At 28.3% G+C, this 15,849-nt stretch overlaps 1 protein-coding gene across 1 annotated transcript in view; it reads left to right on the top strand.

The window, feature by feature from the left end:
• LOC136972596 (serine-rich adhesin for platelets-like) overlaps positions 1 to 15,849 on the top strand; it is a 66,661-nt gene that overhangs the window by 38,257 nt on the left and 12,555 nt on the right. The window contains exons 2-5 of the mRNA XM_067267173.1: positions 6,060 to 7,078; positions 9,633 to 9,700; positions 9,827 to 9,978; positions 11,676 to 11,806. Coding sequence (XP_067123274.1) covers positions 6,060 to 7,078; positions 9,633 to 9,700; positions 9,827 to 9,978; positions 11,676 to 11,806 — 1,370 coding nt within the window. The remainder of the gene's footprint in view (positions 1 to 6,059; positions 7,079 to 9,632; positions 9,701 to 9,826; positions 9,979 to 11,675; positions 11,807 to 15,849) is intronic.

The following is a 15,849-nucleotide window of genomic DNA, read 5'->3' as shown; positions in this document are numbered from 1 at the left end:
CTTTCCTTCTATAACCTACCCACAAGGGTCTTCCAATAAGAGCTTTCCCTCTAGAACCTACCATAAGGGTCTCCCAATAAGAGCTTCCCTTCTAGAACCTACCACAAGAGTCTTCCAATAAGAGCTTCCCTTCTAGAACCTACCACAAGAGTCTCCCAATAAGAGCTTCCCTTCTAGAACCTACCACAAGAGTCTTCCAATAAGAGCTTCCCTTCTAGAACCTACCACAAGAGTCTCCCAACAAGAGCTTCTCCTCTAGAACCTATCAAAGAGTCTCCAATAAGAGCTTTCCCTCTAAAACCTACCATAAGGTCTCCAATAGAGCTTCTCCTCTAGAACCTACCACAAGAGTCTCCCAATAAGAGCTTCCTCTAAAATCTACCAACAAGAGTTTCCCCTCTAGAACCTACCACAAGAGTCTCCCAATAAGAGCTTTCCCTCTAAAATCTACCAACAAGAGTTTCCCCTCTAGAACCTACCACAAGAGTCTCCCAATAAGAGCTTCCTTACTAGTACCTACCTACAAAAGCCTATCCACAAGAGCCTACCCACAAATACCTACCAAAAGAATACCTTAAAAAGAACCTATCATACAAGATCTCCATACTCAAGATCACATTACAACAGCCTAGTCACAAGAGAACATTACAAATCTATCACAACAGCATATTGAACTAAACTGCAGCAGGCATAATTCAGCCTAATAGACTCTTGTGATACTGATTACAAATTGAATTTATACAAAATAATTGTACATAGACTCAATTTGCAATCAATAGCACATCACATTTAAGTCATCAGGCTTGACTTATAACTCAATAAATCATTCCAACCATACAGAAACTGATCAGTAAACAATAAAAATAACAAATAAATTATTAAATCTGAATTACAAATATACAGTACTTAAATTCTTTAACTTAAAAGGGTTTAAATTTTTAAAAAAATATATCAGAAATAATAATAATTCCTTTCTATATTTATGATGATTAACTTTTTTTTTTATATTTAAAAGAGAGAAAAAATGTAATTCATATCCAGAAAATTAGAATGCTCCAATTCTTTTGTTGATTTTTCTGCTTTAAATTAGAAAAAAAAAACAGATAAAAGAAAAAACACAAAATACTTCATTAAATTATAAATTTAATCATACTGAAGAATATTTTGTGGTTAATTGAAATCTGTACAGATTGTATTTTCCTTTGTGTAGAAAATAATAATAATAAAAAAATCCCTTAAGATGTATAAAACACACAATTCATAGACTTATTATTATAATACGTGAGGTATTTCAGTTAAAATATACCTCTTTGATGGTAAAAATCTTTAAAAATTGAATAAAGTTTGTGAATTTAACAGAAAACAAAATTAATTTTAATCTTAAGGAAGATTTATTTCAATATATTTTTATGGAAATAATGATTTTTAATACTTTTATCATCAAAGAATTAATTAATTTAAATGCATTCTTCATTTAATAAGAATTAAATATTTACAATTTAAATACATTTTAATATTTTTAAAATTGAGTTTCCACCTTTATTACTAATAAAGCCAATGGTATGTTATAATTCCTGAGTGAATTCAAGTTATAAGACCTCATCAGACATTTTGCCCTATTTACCTTAGGATAACGTGCTGCAGAATAAAGCTTAGTTTACTTACGAAGACAGTAAATAACAGTAAAATGTGATTAAAATTAAGCTGATTGATGTATAATTAAACAAAAAATTATTATGATTAACTATTTTTTTAATTACATAATAGTTTCTTATAGCATGACCATTAATAGCTGTTTTTCTGCACTATTAAGTTGTAAGACTGCACAACGGCATATCTATGGTTATTTTATCAAGTTTGTAACACAGCACATAAGAACTTTGTGCTCTTTTATGTCCATTCATTGTTCTTTTTCCTCTTCCTCTTGATGAAGACAAGTAATTAACACAGTAAAATATAATTAAAGTTAGGTTATTTGACTGTATAAATACGTATAAAATTATTATTATTAATTATTTTAAAATGAGTTAAAGTGTAATATTTGCTTGGGATATAACCGTTACTAGCTATACTCTGCTGGTTGTTGGATGATACTTGTTTTCTCTGCATAATTAAGCTGGAAGTAAGAGAGACATCAACATATCTATGATTATTTTCTCCATTTAGGAGTTGTTTTCTCACTTTGCATCCTTTTCCTTCTCTCCTCCTCTTCTAATTTATCTCTCTGTATCTCTTCTATCTTGTTACTAGAGCAAAACTATGAGTAACACTTATATCATCATATAAAAAAGAAGAAATCATTTACAGAGCTACAGAGCTTGGATTTTATATGGATTTTATGTGAATAATATATGATTTAAGCTTATAAATTTTTAATAAAAGAAGTATACTAGAAATTTATTTTCATATAAGAATATATATTAAATTATTTTTATATTAAAAAAATTTTTTATATGCCCTTTATTAAAGAATTGTTATTAAAATTTTTGAGATTTTTAAATAAAAAAATTATTATAAATTTATATTAAATTCTCTAACTTTCTTTTCAAGTTTTCCTTATTTTTTTAAGATGTTTACTACAAAAAAAATCATTAAAAAATACTTGATTATAAATATTTTTAGTAATGTTTTATTGCTAAAAGTATTGTAAAATTTTGTCATAAAAAAGTCATATAAAAGAATATTTGTTTAATATTTTAGAAATTCAAACATTAGCTTCAAGTTACTTTTACTAACATACAAAAATTTTTACTTTATTGGTGCTCCTACACCTTAATAATAAAAAAATACCTCCTAACCTAAAAATTCTTCTAGTACTTTTCTACTTACGCAATTTTAACTCGTCTTCAGGAGAGAACTTTAAATTCTAGTAAATTAAAGATTTTATATCTTCAAAGATGGCTTGAAGACTTCTTAAAATAAATAACAGTACATTAATAAATGGAACTTATGCTTTACTGAACTTTCTAACGAAAAATGCAGTCTTTAATTCTAACTCATCTGCAAAGAATAGAACTTTAATTTACCGGAATTTAAAGTTCTATTCCCGAAAGTGAAATGCAATCTTCGACTGCATCTGTGAAAATGCAGTCTACATCCCTATTGAATTTGAGTCTTTTGAAGAGTCAAATGAAAAGAGCCGAACAATTCAATAAAGCATAAATTTGTTCATTGCTATTTTTTAAATGAATAACAATGAGTTTTCGGTACATCTTAAGGAACAGAACATTTAACTTAATGAAAATTAAAGTTCTATCTGTGATTATGATGATGACAATGAGTTAAAAACTTGTAAAAGGTTGCATTTCTTTTATTAGAAGTTTATTAATATTTTAACATTTTACATAATTAAAATTTTAAATTAAACTTTATAAGAAACTGGATTAAATCTTACATATATATATATATATATATTCTTCAATTTCCCCTTCCGCAGTATAAAATCACCTGCAGAATTTCCCTATTTTTCCCAGTGGATTCAAAAAGTCCCCATTTTGGGGGGGAGAAAAACATCCAGCAGTCTTCAGCACCTCTAGTTTAATTTGCATTTAATTTACATTTGATGTTACTCCAATTGTATAGATGTAAAGTTACATACAATATGAGAAAATGGAGTTACATTTAATGTATTTTAATGGTAAAATTTTATTAAAATTATCAGAAAAAAAATTCCCTGTCAAAATTTAAGTCTAAAAATAAGGAGAACAATCAAATAGATAATGAAAACAGGTTAAAAATTCAAAGAAAAATAAAAATTTCAATTGATTTACCTACACTGATACATTAATATTAAATTTTTGGTATATTAAATATTTAAGATAAGATCTTTTTCTTTTCTTTTTAGAAATATTAAAGCCATTACTTAAAAACAAGAATTTACCACAATTGAATCAATTTAATAATAATATATATATTTAAATTTTCTAATTTTTTATGTATTCGTGTCATAAGCAGGCAATTTTTCTGACTAAATAATGAGATTTAGAGGAATCATCTCACTTATTTCTGATAGGATAACGGCAGCTTATAACTTCAATAACGTTATCCATTTTCGTGATAGGATTTTGATAAATATATTTTATACAAAATTCACTTTGGCTTAAAAAATTTAATGTTAAGAAAATTCTCAAAATTTCTTACATTAAATTTAATATATTTATACGTATTTGTTTTTTTTTATTTTTATTTTTTTCCTAGCATTCGTGGAAGAAAATCTTATTGTATTAAATAAATATAATTTTATTTCTTTCTCTTTATATAAATATAAATTCTGGTGATTTATATCTGACAACAATATTGAAATATTTCTATATCTACTACATCAATTTTGTGTGTATATATAAATATGTACATAAATGATTTCAATAAAAGATATTTATTTTAAATTTAAAATTTTTAATAATAATAATAATATATATTATATAGCAGACTTCAAAGTATCATAAATTTATAATATAACCGTTGATAAAATAATAATAATGCACATAGAATCTATTTATCATGGCTGCCTTCTTCCATTTACACATTTATAACAAGTTTAAACCACAAAAAATATATAGTAAAACCTGTGTAAACTGGATAGCGCAGTACCGAATATTTTTCGGGTTTGGCAGGTTTCCGTTTTGAACAGGTTTTTTTTTTTTTAAACGTCCATTTTATGCACCTTTGAGGCCACGGGCCTGATTTATTTACAGGCATTACAGAGAAACATGAGGCCCCAAAAGGCAGATGCAGCAAATTTAAGGCGATGTGGTCCCGCCAATTATCTCTTTTGACCTTGAAAATTAAAACACGTGATTGGTTTAATCCGTCATTCACGTTCAATTTAAGGCCCGAGTGAATCGGCCTTAAGACTGCAAGTCCTTATTAATGCATGTGCAATAATTAAAATTAATAATTTATTAATGTTTTTACTCTTTAAATACGTTTAATATATTTAAAATAAACTATAATTAACAGATATTATTAATATTATTATTATTATTATTATTATTATTATTATTATTAAATTTTCATCGCCTGCAGACACTTGATAAACGACAAATGATATCCCTACTGTAAGTTGTAATTGAATTTTAGAATTTATTTTTAGAAATAATTAGAAATGATATGGTATGTTAACGTTTTTATTAGTTAATAAATTTTTAAATTTATTTAAAATGAAATATAATTAGCAGAAAATATTATAAAATAGTCTTTAAGACATCCCAAAGAAGCATCTCTTCAATACACAACCCAACTTTAAAGAAGATTTTTAATTTAAAAAAATTGATAATAATTAAAATTAAAACAGTTTTTAAAACGTATTAAGCGATAAAAACGTTATTACTGTATAAAAATTAATTATAATTAACAGAAAATATAAAATCATCATTGAATATAGACTTGTGGAGAGTGACAAGGGATAAGAAGTACCACAATTTCGAATTATATAAAATATGGATCTTAAAATTGGCACGTTACTTCGAATTTAAATTTTTTAGAATGAGAAGTATTTTAATTTCTTCTTCTTCTTCTTCTTCTTCTTCTTCTTTTTATTGGAAGCAAAAGCAATACAAACAATTACATTCATCAGAAATGTTGAACGAATAAATTGGTCACGCTTCACTCCGGAAATGGCTGCAGTGTAATTTCCTGTTATTCAACCGTGTGTCTGTCTGTAGTCATTTAGCAATCGTACTTTGGTAGAAGAAATAAAAGAAATTAAAAAAAAAAAAAAAAACTAAACTAAACTAAAACGAAAAATTGTTCTACCTTCTTTACCATATCTAATCGTTAAGCTAATGTCATTTTTATTTATTTTATTTTTCGTTTTCTGATTTAGAAATAAATGTAATTCCTCGTGTAGAAAAATAACATAGTTGATAATGTTAAAATTATCGTTGTAGAGAGGAACGTAATAACGAGTTTTGTAGCTTTAAAAACTACTCGCTATAACGATAATGTTACATATTATCAAATTTACAGGGATATGGTTGCTAAAAATGTGTTTTCCTATGTGAAAAAAATAAGGTAATTGTCGACGATACTGTGTAAAGTTCTTAATCTTATCATTCTAGATGTTAAAGAATCATCATCGAATCAAGATAGTGAAAGCCATACATTTCATCCATCCGTACCAGTTTTATCACAAATGGATTACGAGATACTCGGCACCAATGGTTTTAGTATTACAGACGTCACTCAGAATTCGAACTTCAGCAACACAATAAGAAAAGAAATGGAGTTACACAAAAGCGAACAAAGCTCATCTACGGCCAAAGATAACAGAAAGCAAAACAAAAAAGTAGCCAAGAAAATTCTAAATAAAAAGATTAACGAAGAAACAGCAGCACAACCTCGCGAACAATTCACGATTACTGAAGAATTCAGGCTAAATTTCACTTCGCAGAACACCAGCGAAGCTCAGAACACAACGTATAATACCAGCCCATTATTAGAACTGATAACGTACTTTACCACTTTTTCATACGAGCAGACAACAAACCATACGGTATCGAATGAAGAATCGGAGTCAAACACATCGATCGATCAATGGAGCGATCCTGTAGACGATAACATCACGTTAAGTAACCACACAAACGCATCAAATTCTTCGAGTCATAGGACAGAAAATGCAACAAGCCCGGAAGAAATTACTACTTACAAAACTTTATACACAGACGGGCCGAATAATTGGACAATCAAAGAAGAACCAGAAGAAATCACAGAGAACTTGACACTTTCTACAACTACGGATTCCCAATTTAATAAAGAAGAAGAATCGACACCCACCACCACTGCAGCCACTACAAAAAATGTCATCCAATCTACAGAAGAGGCTTCAACGTTGACTGACGCTAATCAGACACCTTATACAAGGACGACAGAATTAGGAAAGACTACTACTGAAGTCCACGTAGACAGCAACACCATCCCTCCTCTGGATGTCACTTCGACCACTTCTACAGAAAGACCTCAAATGTTAGTCAATATGTCCGGACAGATCAGGATTATTCGTGGAATGATATGGATGTATCAGTTAAATGATAAAATGTCCGCCGAATATCAGTATTATTCTCGAAAAGTACAAAGAATGGTAAGTAGTAGCAATAGTTTTTTATGGTAATCGCCTCATTGAAACCAGCTGTCGGTTTTATACATCTGGTTTTCTTCTGATTATACCGTGGATTTCTTTATCCATTTTTACTTTCCCGGATGTTACAACGGAAGGAAAGTATGGCGATCGGTCAAAAAATGGCCCCCGAAGATTTTTTACATTTTTGGACTCTTGGGACCTTGAAATGTCGAGAAAGGCCGAAAAAACATTCGCGGGTTTTTCTGTATGTATAGATGTGTGTGTGTGTGTGGAGCACAGTTTTGTTCACCCACTCCGAAGCAAAATAATTCCTATGCCTTTTGTCGAAAATTTCTGAAATTTTGCAGAGAAGTTTGGGTGTTAGGGCAGTGGTGCGTTATAACTTCATGGGACCGGGGCGAATTTGAATTAAGAGGCCCCGTGTACGGTGTTGTCTTCGTTTTTCTTCGAGGGGATTTTTTGGGGGGGAATATTTTCTTATGAGAGATGGGTAAAAAGGGCAATTACCCATAGGATAACGCGCCACTGTGTTAGGGGAATTGATGCTAATAAATTTTGGTAATAAAAGGAGATAGAGGGGTGTCATGTGTCATATATCGAGTGGGGTCGGACTTAATGATTTTACATATTGTTAGCATTTACAATTTTTTTTTATCTCTATCCTCAAAATTAACTTTTTGCCCTTTTTTTATTGTAAGATATGTTTTTTTTTAAATATTAATTTTAATAAAATAATCATTTGGAAAAGTTTATTTAACTCTAAAATGAAGAGTGATTTTGCAGGTTTCCTTTTGATGTTCATAATTAGTTTGTTTATGCATTCATTCGATGTCCGTTAAGGTTAAAACGTTATAAATGTTTTTAAATATTTATAAGAATTAATGAGCGAAATATTAAAATTGTTACAAACTCGAAAATAAGGAAACAGTATAAGTTTTAGAAATAAAGAAAATATACAGACCAGATCTGTGTGGATTCCTCACACGAGAATGATAAGTTTGATAGATAATTCAAATATTACAATAGACAGAAACGTTGTAAAGACTAAGAAATGTTACAAATACTTGTTTGTATTTCATTGTTGTTTCTGTTCGTCTTGTGGGCACTAAAAGGGATTTTTTCTATGTCCATGGGTTCGGTCAAACCCTCAATGGGGCACGACATATTCGGGACATACCGCCCATAAAAAATTTCTGGAAAACGGTTAGCCTGGAGTCGATCTCGGATTCCCCAGAGCGGTCAACTAACGTCTTAATCCGTCATTAAAAAATACTTTGCAAGGGCTCTTGCTCTTATTCTAGGTTCGAGTTCTAGGAAAGCCCTTGCTTTTGCAAGGGCTTTCCTAGAACTCGAACAGGAGGTTAAGGGGACCATTAGGAAGTCCGTTAATTTTCAATTATAATAAGACATAAAATTTAAATAATAAAGAAAAATATTAAAGAGTAATTTTGTTGAAATATAGTAAAAATATCTCCATTTAGAAAAATATTTAAGTTTAAAAAATACTGAATTAAAATTGTGTGTAACTCATCTGTTACGAATGTTATTAAAAATAACTTTTATATTATTAATTATTACGAAAAGGCGAAAATAGCTTAATTTTCAGGGTACAGATTATTTTTTAAAATATATTCTAAATGCCAGTAACGAGTAAATTTTTAATTAAGTCCGACCCCAACTCCAGATATGAAAAGACCCCCTTATCTCCCCAGCCCCTTAAGTTCTGTAAAGGAAAATTTAATAGCATCAATGCCTCTTATATACGAGATACCATGCAAAATTTCGGTTTTTTAATCTTTACCCCCATCCTGAGATATTAAACCAAAGAGATGCAAAAACACAGATTTTGGGGGTCCGGGGGTCTCAAAATGTCGCGTTTTGAAAAAAAAAAATTACAATACGATTACAATACTTTCCGGTGTCGTGCTGTTACAGCCGAGAAAGTAAAACACTGAAAAAAATCACAATACAAATACAATTATCTGCTTTCAAATTCTTTACTAAACTTCAAGATTTATTATATTTAAAATTAATAATAATAATAATAATTTAATACGTAATTTAAAACCCATTTTTTACAATTTATTTAAGAAATTTTATCAAAAACAATTTACTTATAAATACATTAATTAAAGATATTAAATATCTAAATTGTCCTAGTAGAAAATTTCCACTTAAAGTTGACATTTATGCAGACAAGCCAAACTAGTTTCTATACTGTTTTCTAAAATATGTCATGTTAATGTTTGTGCTGCTACTTTAATACCTTAGACAGCTGTTCTTGACAGCCAAGTTTAAGAAGAGAAAGGAGAGGAAGCAAGAAAAAAAATTATATATATATATATATATATATATATTATATATTTTTAAGCCATTTTGAAAGTTAAAACGATTAATGTCAAGAACTTCTAGATTTATTTAGTTATCCAATAAATTCTTGTATAATTTTTTTAATGCTTTACTCTTAAGAAAAATAAACATTTTATTATTGTAGTAGCAGTAACAGTAGTAGTATTATTATCATTATCATTATTTTTTTTTATACTGTTGATAGTTACAAGAAATGTTTTGGCAAACTTGGTTAGCTAAACATATCAAGAAGATTTCTGTACAGAAATTCAGGTTAGTTAATGCTTAATGTACTATTTTTTTTTTTTTTTTTTTACTTTAAATATAGTGTTGTAGTGTTTAATTTGAATCTGTGTTTCGTTAACTGAATGAAATTAAACATAAATAAATAAAAAAAAGAAGAGGGAGTGTCATGGTAGATTTCAACCTTTTGGTGAAAACTGATAAGCACGTGGAAGCTCAACAAATGGAAATTTTGTTTAACAGTTATCTTCTACCCGATGGTGGATTTGGTGGATTTCAAATGGATCGACACTTTACTAAATTTCAAAGTAAGGTTTCTCCTATTGTATATGTACTTTTATAAACTCTAAATATTAAAATTTTAAAAAAAAAATTTAGTTTTTCTCAGTGGTTTTCAACCGGTAAGTCGCAAACTTCTAGAGGTTACCACAACATTTAAAACGAGCAATTACTTAATGTGACGTGGTCATAATGCCGGGTAGCAATATTATATATTTTAAATGAAAAAATCACGTGACTTCTGATCCAAACACGTAGTATATGGCTAATAGGGGGCAATATCTTCCTTCTCGAAATTAAGAGAGAACGGACAGACAGTAGAAATCTATAGATCTGCAATTTAGAAACTTCAGCCCGATGTCTCTGTTTTATTATTATTATTTGTTTATTTTTATATTTATATATTAAAAAAAAAAATGCAATTTTTAACCGTCACTTTACGTTTATACGTAGAAGGGTATCTTTGATTCAACACTGCCTCTAGCTTAACAGGGTTGAGAATCACTGGTGTGAATAATTTATAATTAACGTAGCTTTTGAATCTTGAAAACACGCTGATATACGAGGTACTTCGCAGTATACATAAGATATACAGAGACAAGCATCAGGGATTTTAAAAGAAATTGATTGTAGCTATGAGTTTTAACGATTAATCGATTGTAAATAATTCTTTTAAAAAACTGCCATAAAAATAACAGTTTTTCAATTTACTGTCTCTAAAATCTCTTAAAACTTATCACAAAATGGTTCTAAATATTTACAATTCTTTTATTTTTATTCTCATTTTTACAGATTTTAATATAAAACTCGTAAATATTTTAAAATATCCATTGCTTAACCTGAAATATTAAGTTTATGATTATGCAAATATTTGTTATCTTCTTTTTATAACGAAGATTAATTAATATTTGCTTTTAATCATAAACTTAAAATAAAGCCTAAAATTAATAGTAAAACATTGTTTCCACTATTTCCCACATACCATTAAAAGAACTTAAGAGGAATTTGCAAAATAAATTCTTCTTTAAAGCATCCCTTCTGCATCTTCAATCATTCCATCAATACATTTCAAAGGGAAAAGGGGAACTTTAAAAAGAAAAAAAAAGAAGAAGAATTGTTCAGAAAAACCTTCAATTCCTATCAGAATTCACAGCAGCACATCCAATCAGGACTACTTTCTCAAAGTTAGAAGTATAAAGATTGCTGAGAAAAAAAAAAAAAAAAAAAACAGAATCCTAAATATGATTTTCATCTATCAATTTAGTGAGATTCTTCGATAATTATCTTTAAAAAAAAATTAAGAAAAAATAGAAATCGGAAGCAAATTTAATGAGCTACAAACAGAGGGGAAAAAAATAATAATATTTATCCTATGGCCTTTCTCCGTTTCGATTTTTCCACTTGTTCGGATGCTGAGAATTCTGAGACGAGTAATGTGCATGGTTTAATAGAATGACTACAATTCCACTTTTATGGTAAATTTTATTGCATCTCCAGAGGTCCTTTCCTTTTTTCTTACAGAAGAACTATATAAGATCATAACTAGGAAGATGGTTTAGGGCAACGTTTTGATTAAATCTTAATAGGAGTTAGAGTCACTTATTGGAATTATATATATAACATAAAAATCTTTCTATCTATAAAAAAACTATGTGGATTTTTTTAGGATGTATATATGAAGTTTTTAATGCTTAATAATTGATTATAGCCCACTTGATTTTTACAGTATTCGAACCGGAGTTGAAAGAAGCGATCGCACACGATCCTGATGAACGTAGCATCCCACAATGGGCGACAGCTTTAATCGTTATTGCTGGTGCTTCTTTAGTTTTTGTCATCATTTTTGGAATTGTTACGGTAAATTTTAAGCAAATTTATGTATTAAAAATTAATTTTCTGGTGTTAAATTATATAAAAATTAATATTTTAACTTATTTATTAAAGCATAATGATTCGCTATTCCGCATTGAAATCTAACTACAACTAGATCGATACAAATAATAAATCGCCATGTACGAAAGGATTGTGAATTAAATTTTCGTTTTTTTTTTTACATAAAGAAAGCAAAATTTATACTGTGATTTTAGCAGAAAGAGCGTAATATATGAGTTACAATCCTTCATGAATCGATTTAGAATATGGCTTTTTTTCTCCTGCGCTAAATTTATTTTATGTTTTTATATTCTAAAATAAATTTTAAATGGCGCATTTCTTCTAAAGAAAGAAATTTCGCCGTATAAGGTTTGTTATTTTGGAGAATGCATGCTGAATTTTTTTTTACTTTATATATATTTATAGGTTCATATATATATATATGTGTGTAACTTTTATATGCAACTATACATTGAAGTAAAACTTCACCTATTGAAAAATCAAAATTCAATATCATCTTTGTCTTTCTAACTCATGAATTCTAAAGTATATGCTGCTCAAGATATTATAAGATAAAAGTATATTTCTATCAAAGATTTAAAAAGTATATACATTAAAAATATCCTTGCACAAATACAAATACAAATATACTATACAAATATACTCCAAAATCTAATTTTTTTTTTTTTTTCCAGTTTATAATGAAGATTGAGTAATTGAGAATGTTAATATATAAAATTTTCTTTTCTATCCATCTAAAACTACTTAATTTTTATATATTTTTATCAAAACAACTCTTATTTGCATCTGTGTTTATATATATAAAGCATCTTATATATATTTTAGTGTAAGTTTATGAAATTTTTTCATCAAATTTTACAAAGTTTAGTTATAAAATAGAAATTCATGTTTACTTCCAGCTTATTGATTTAAAAAGCACAACAAAATATGTAACAGCATTATATTTTGTACAGGAAATTTTAATATTTTATTTTATCCAATACCCAGATAAATAAATAAATAACTTGTTTACTTTTGTTGATATTTATCGAGCAACAACAAAACTTTTTTAATAATTTTTTATAGTTCTCTAGGCAATTTATACCTTCGAACCTTTGCCTCGATAGGCAATTCTTTTTCCAAATTGTTATCCATTAATTGAGTGGATTGAAGTAAAAATTTAAAAAAAGCATGTTATTTTTACTTATTTATAAGAATTTCTTAGCCGAAAATCAAAAATATGGAAGTAAAAATGGCGTAACAACTTAATAAACATCTTTTTGTTTCTCATAAATATGCAGGAAGATATCCATAAAAGTTTTCTTATCTTGTTCTATAAATAAATTTGTATACTCCTACTTATAATATTTTAACTTAATTATGATTAAAGAATAAGAATTTCTAAATTTACTTGACACTAAATGAGTTTATTTCTTAATTATATTTTTTAGAATTAATTTACCTTTCATAATTAGTAAAGTTTTTCTTTCATACTTCCAAACTAAGCATGTTTTTGTTTATAAAAATAGCAAATAAACAGTTCCTTTTTATGTTAAAAAATCTATAAAAAATCAATAATGTAAAATAAATTATTTATATATTGTTTCAACATTTAAAATAATTCAAAGTTTTTAAAAAAAAAGTATCAAAGAAATTATTATTTTTTTGGTTTTTCTTCTCTTGAAAGTTCGGCTTCTATTCTCTAAAGCTAAATTACCTTCGGACACAAAGATAAATTATCTTTCAGCCATATATAAATCATCAGAAAAATGATGGAGAAATAAACTTTGAACTCCAAGAATTGTTAGTAACAGATATCATATTACAGGAAAAGTAATTAGAACTTTAAAATTTATAATTATACTTACTAATACGAAATGAATTTCTAGAAAGTTTTAAGATCACGAGGAGGAAAATTTCATCTGAAAGTCCTCGAGATATTCAAAATTACAGAGATTATCGCATTCATTAATTTAAATATTCAATTGAATTTAAATTATTTAAAGCTCAAGTAGCAGAATGAGGACTTGAATATAAATCAACTGGGTGTTTTCTATTATCAAATTTGGATAAAGAGATTAGTTAATTTACATTAACTCTAAAGGAAATTAATCATTGTAATAGCATATATTATCAATTAAGCTCCCTAAAATAATAATTAAAAAAAAAAATATATATATATATATATTAAATTATTAAATTCATTCTGCGTTATCAATTTAATCTTCAATAATTTTAGAATTTTAATCTTATATTATAATATTGAAGAATAAATTAAGTAATATAAATTTAACAATTTAAATTTTATTGAATAGTTTTATCTCATTGAATATTCAATTGAATTGATTAAATTCTATTATTTTTTTTGGTTTGTTTTAACTTAGATTTTTTATGGAAAGATAATTGCTATTTTCACTTTATCAATTTGTTTATCCATGCAAACTTTAATAAATTAGAAAAGTAAAGTTAAGAAGATTTGTAATTTTAATGCTATGATCTAATTTTCAAAGATAATTATGTTGAAGAATTTTGTTTCTATCAGATACTTAACTTCAATATTGTTCTGAAGTTGCCATTAACTAGAGTTTTGAATATTGAATGAAATTTTTATAATATATTCATAGTTTTGCTTCATCTTAATTAAAGAAAAAACAAATTAGCATATATTTAAAGCAATATTAATATATCACTTACTCAAACTCAGCCTTCTTACTAAATATACTAGATACATCCAATACACCTTATTGCTGAGAACATATATTTATTACGTATAACTAACGTTTTCGGCCCACTTTATGGGCCATCCTCAGGTTACAGTTGTTCGACTCTAATACAAAATCGAACACGTTCAAAATTAAACTAAATTAGAACATACATTTTAAATTAAACAAATAGAACAAGTATAACACCAAATAATAAATAAGAAAATCCAAATAAAACACAAATGTAAATGCAAATAAAATACGGTGACTGGCCGTAAACATTAAGGAAAAATTCTTTATCCTTTAACCCAGATATCTACTGAGCATCTGTAGAAGCATTATTATGTGTGTTACTTTTTACCATGTACTTCCAGGATGACGGTAACCCCGTCGCATCTTTATAATTTAAACATCTGCCAGACAAACCCGCTCTGTAAATTTCGCATTTCTCCGTTATGGATGACAACGTTGGCGAGTGTACTTTTGCAAGAATTTTGGCATCCTCCCATTGCACAACAGAACCATCGGCTTGCGCAATCCTGGATAACGCTGTTGAACACTTGTTTTTTGCGACATCATACTGGTGCTCTTTAATCCTCACTCCAAGGTTTCTATTGGTGACCCCTACGTAGTCCTTATCAATTCCCAATTGCTCATTTTTGTAGGGAATCGCATAAACTCCTGCCTGCTCTCTATCACCAATTCTTTCTTTGTCATTTCTAATCAACCTATATACTGTGGGGGCCCTTTTGCATAATATACTGGCGTTTTTGTGTCTCGATATTTGCTTCATAATAGGGAAGAGACATTTATTATACGTAAACTTTGTGAAGTTACCCCCAGCTTCAGGTTTCTTCTTAGAGTTGCTCTTAGGCTTTACGTATGCTGTTATTAAACGCTCTATAGACCTTGTTCCAAACCCTAACTCCTTTGCCACCATTTTTATTCTACCCAGCTCATCCATCGTGTCCATTATATTCGAGCAATACAAAAATGCTCTTCTGATTAGGGCCCTAAATGCGGATAATTTATAAACGGTTGGGTCATTAGAATTTGCCGGAATATACATCGGATCATGTGTGGGTTTGATGTACACCTTCGTGTACAAAGTTCCATTCCTAAATTCAATGCCAACATCCAAGAAGTGTAGTTGCTTGCTACTAATTTGCTCAAGGTTAAGTTTTAAGCCATGCTGGTTAGAGTTCATTTGGTCTAAGAATCGTTGAATCATTGCGTCATTCTTCCAAATAATTAGAACGTCGTCTACATATCTTTTGTACATGATTATGTATTCATTATAGTTGAAAATCGTCATGATTCATCGTT

Source organism: Centruroides vittatus, unplaced genomic scaffold, assembly GCF_030686945.1.
Source record: "Centruroides vittatus isolate TY-2023 unplaced genomic scaffold, ASM3068694v2 contig_298, whole genome shotgun sequence".
NCBI classification, from domain to species: domain Eukaryota; kingdom Metazoa; phylum Arthropoda; class Arachnida; order Scorpiones; family Buthidae; genus Centruroides; species Centruroides vittatus.
Note: the sequence above shows the minus strand (reverse complement) of the source record. Positions and strands in the feature narration are given on the sequence as shown.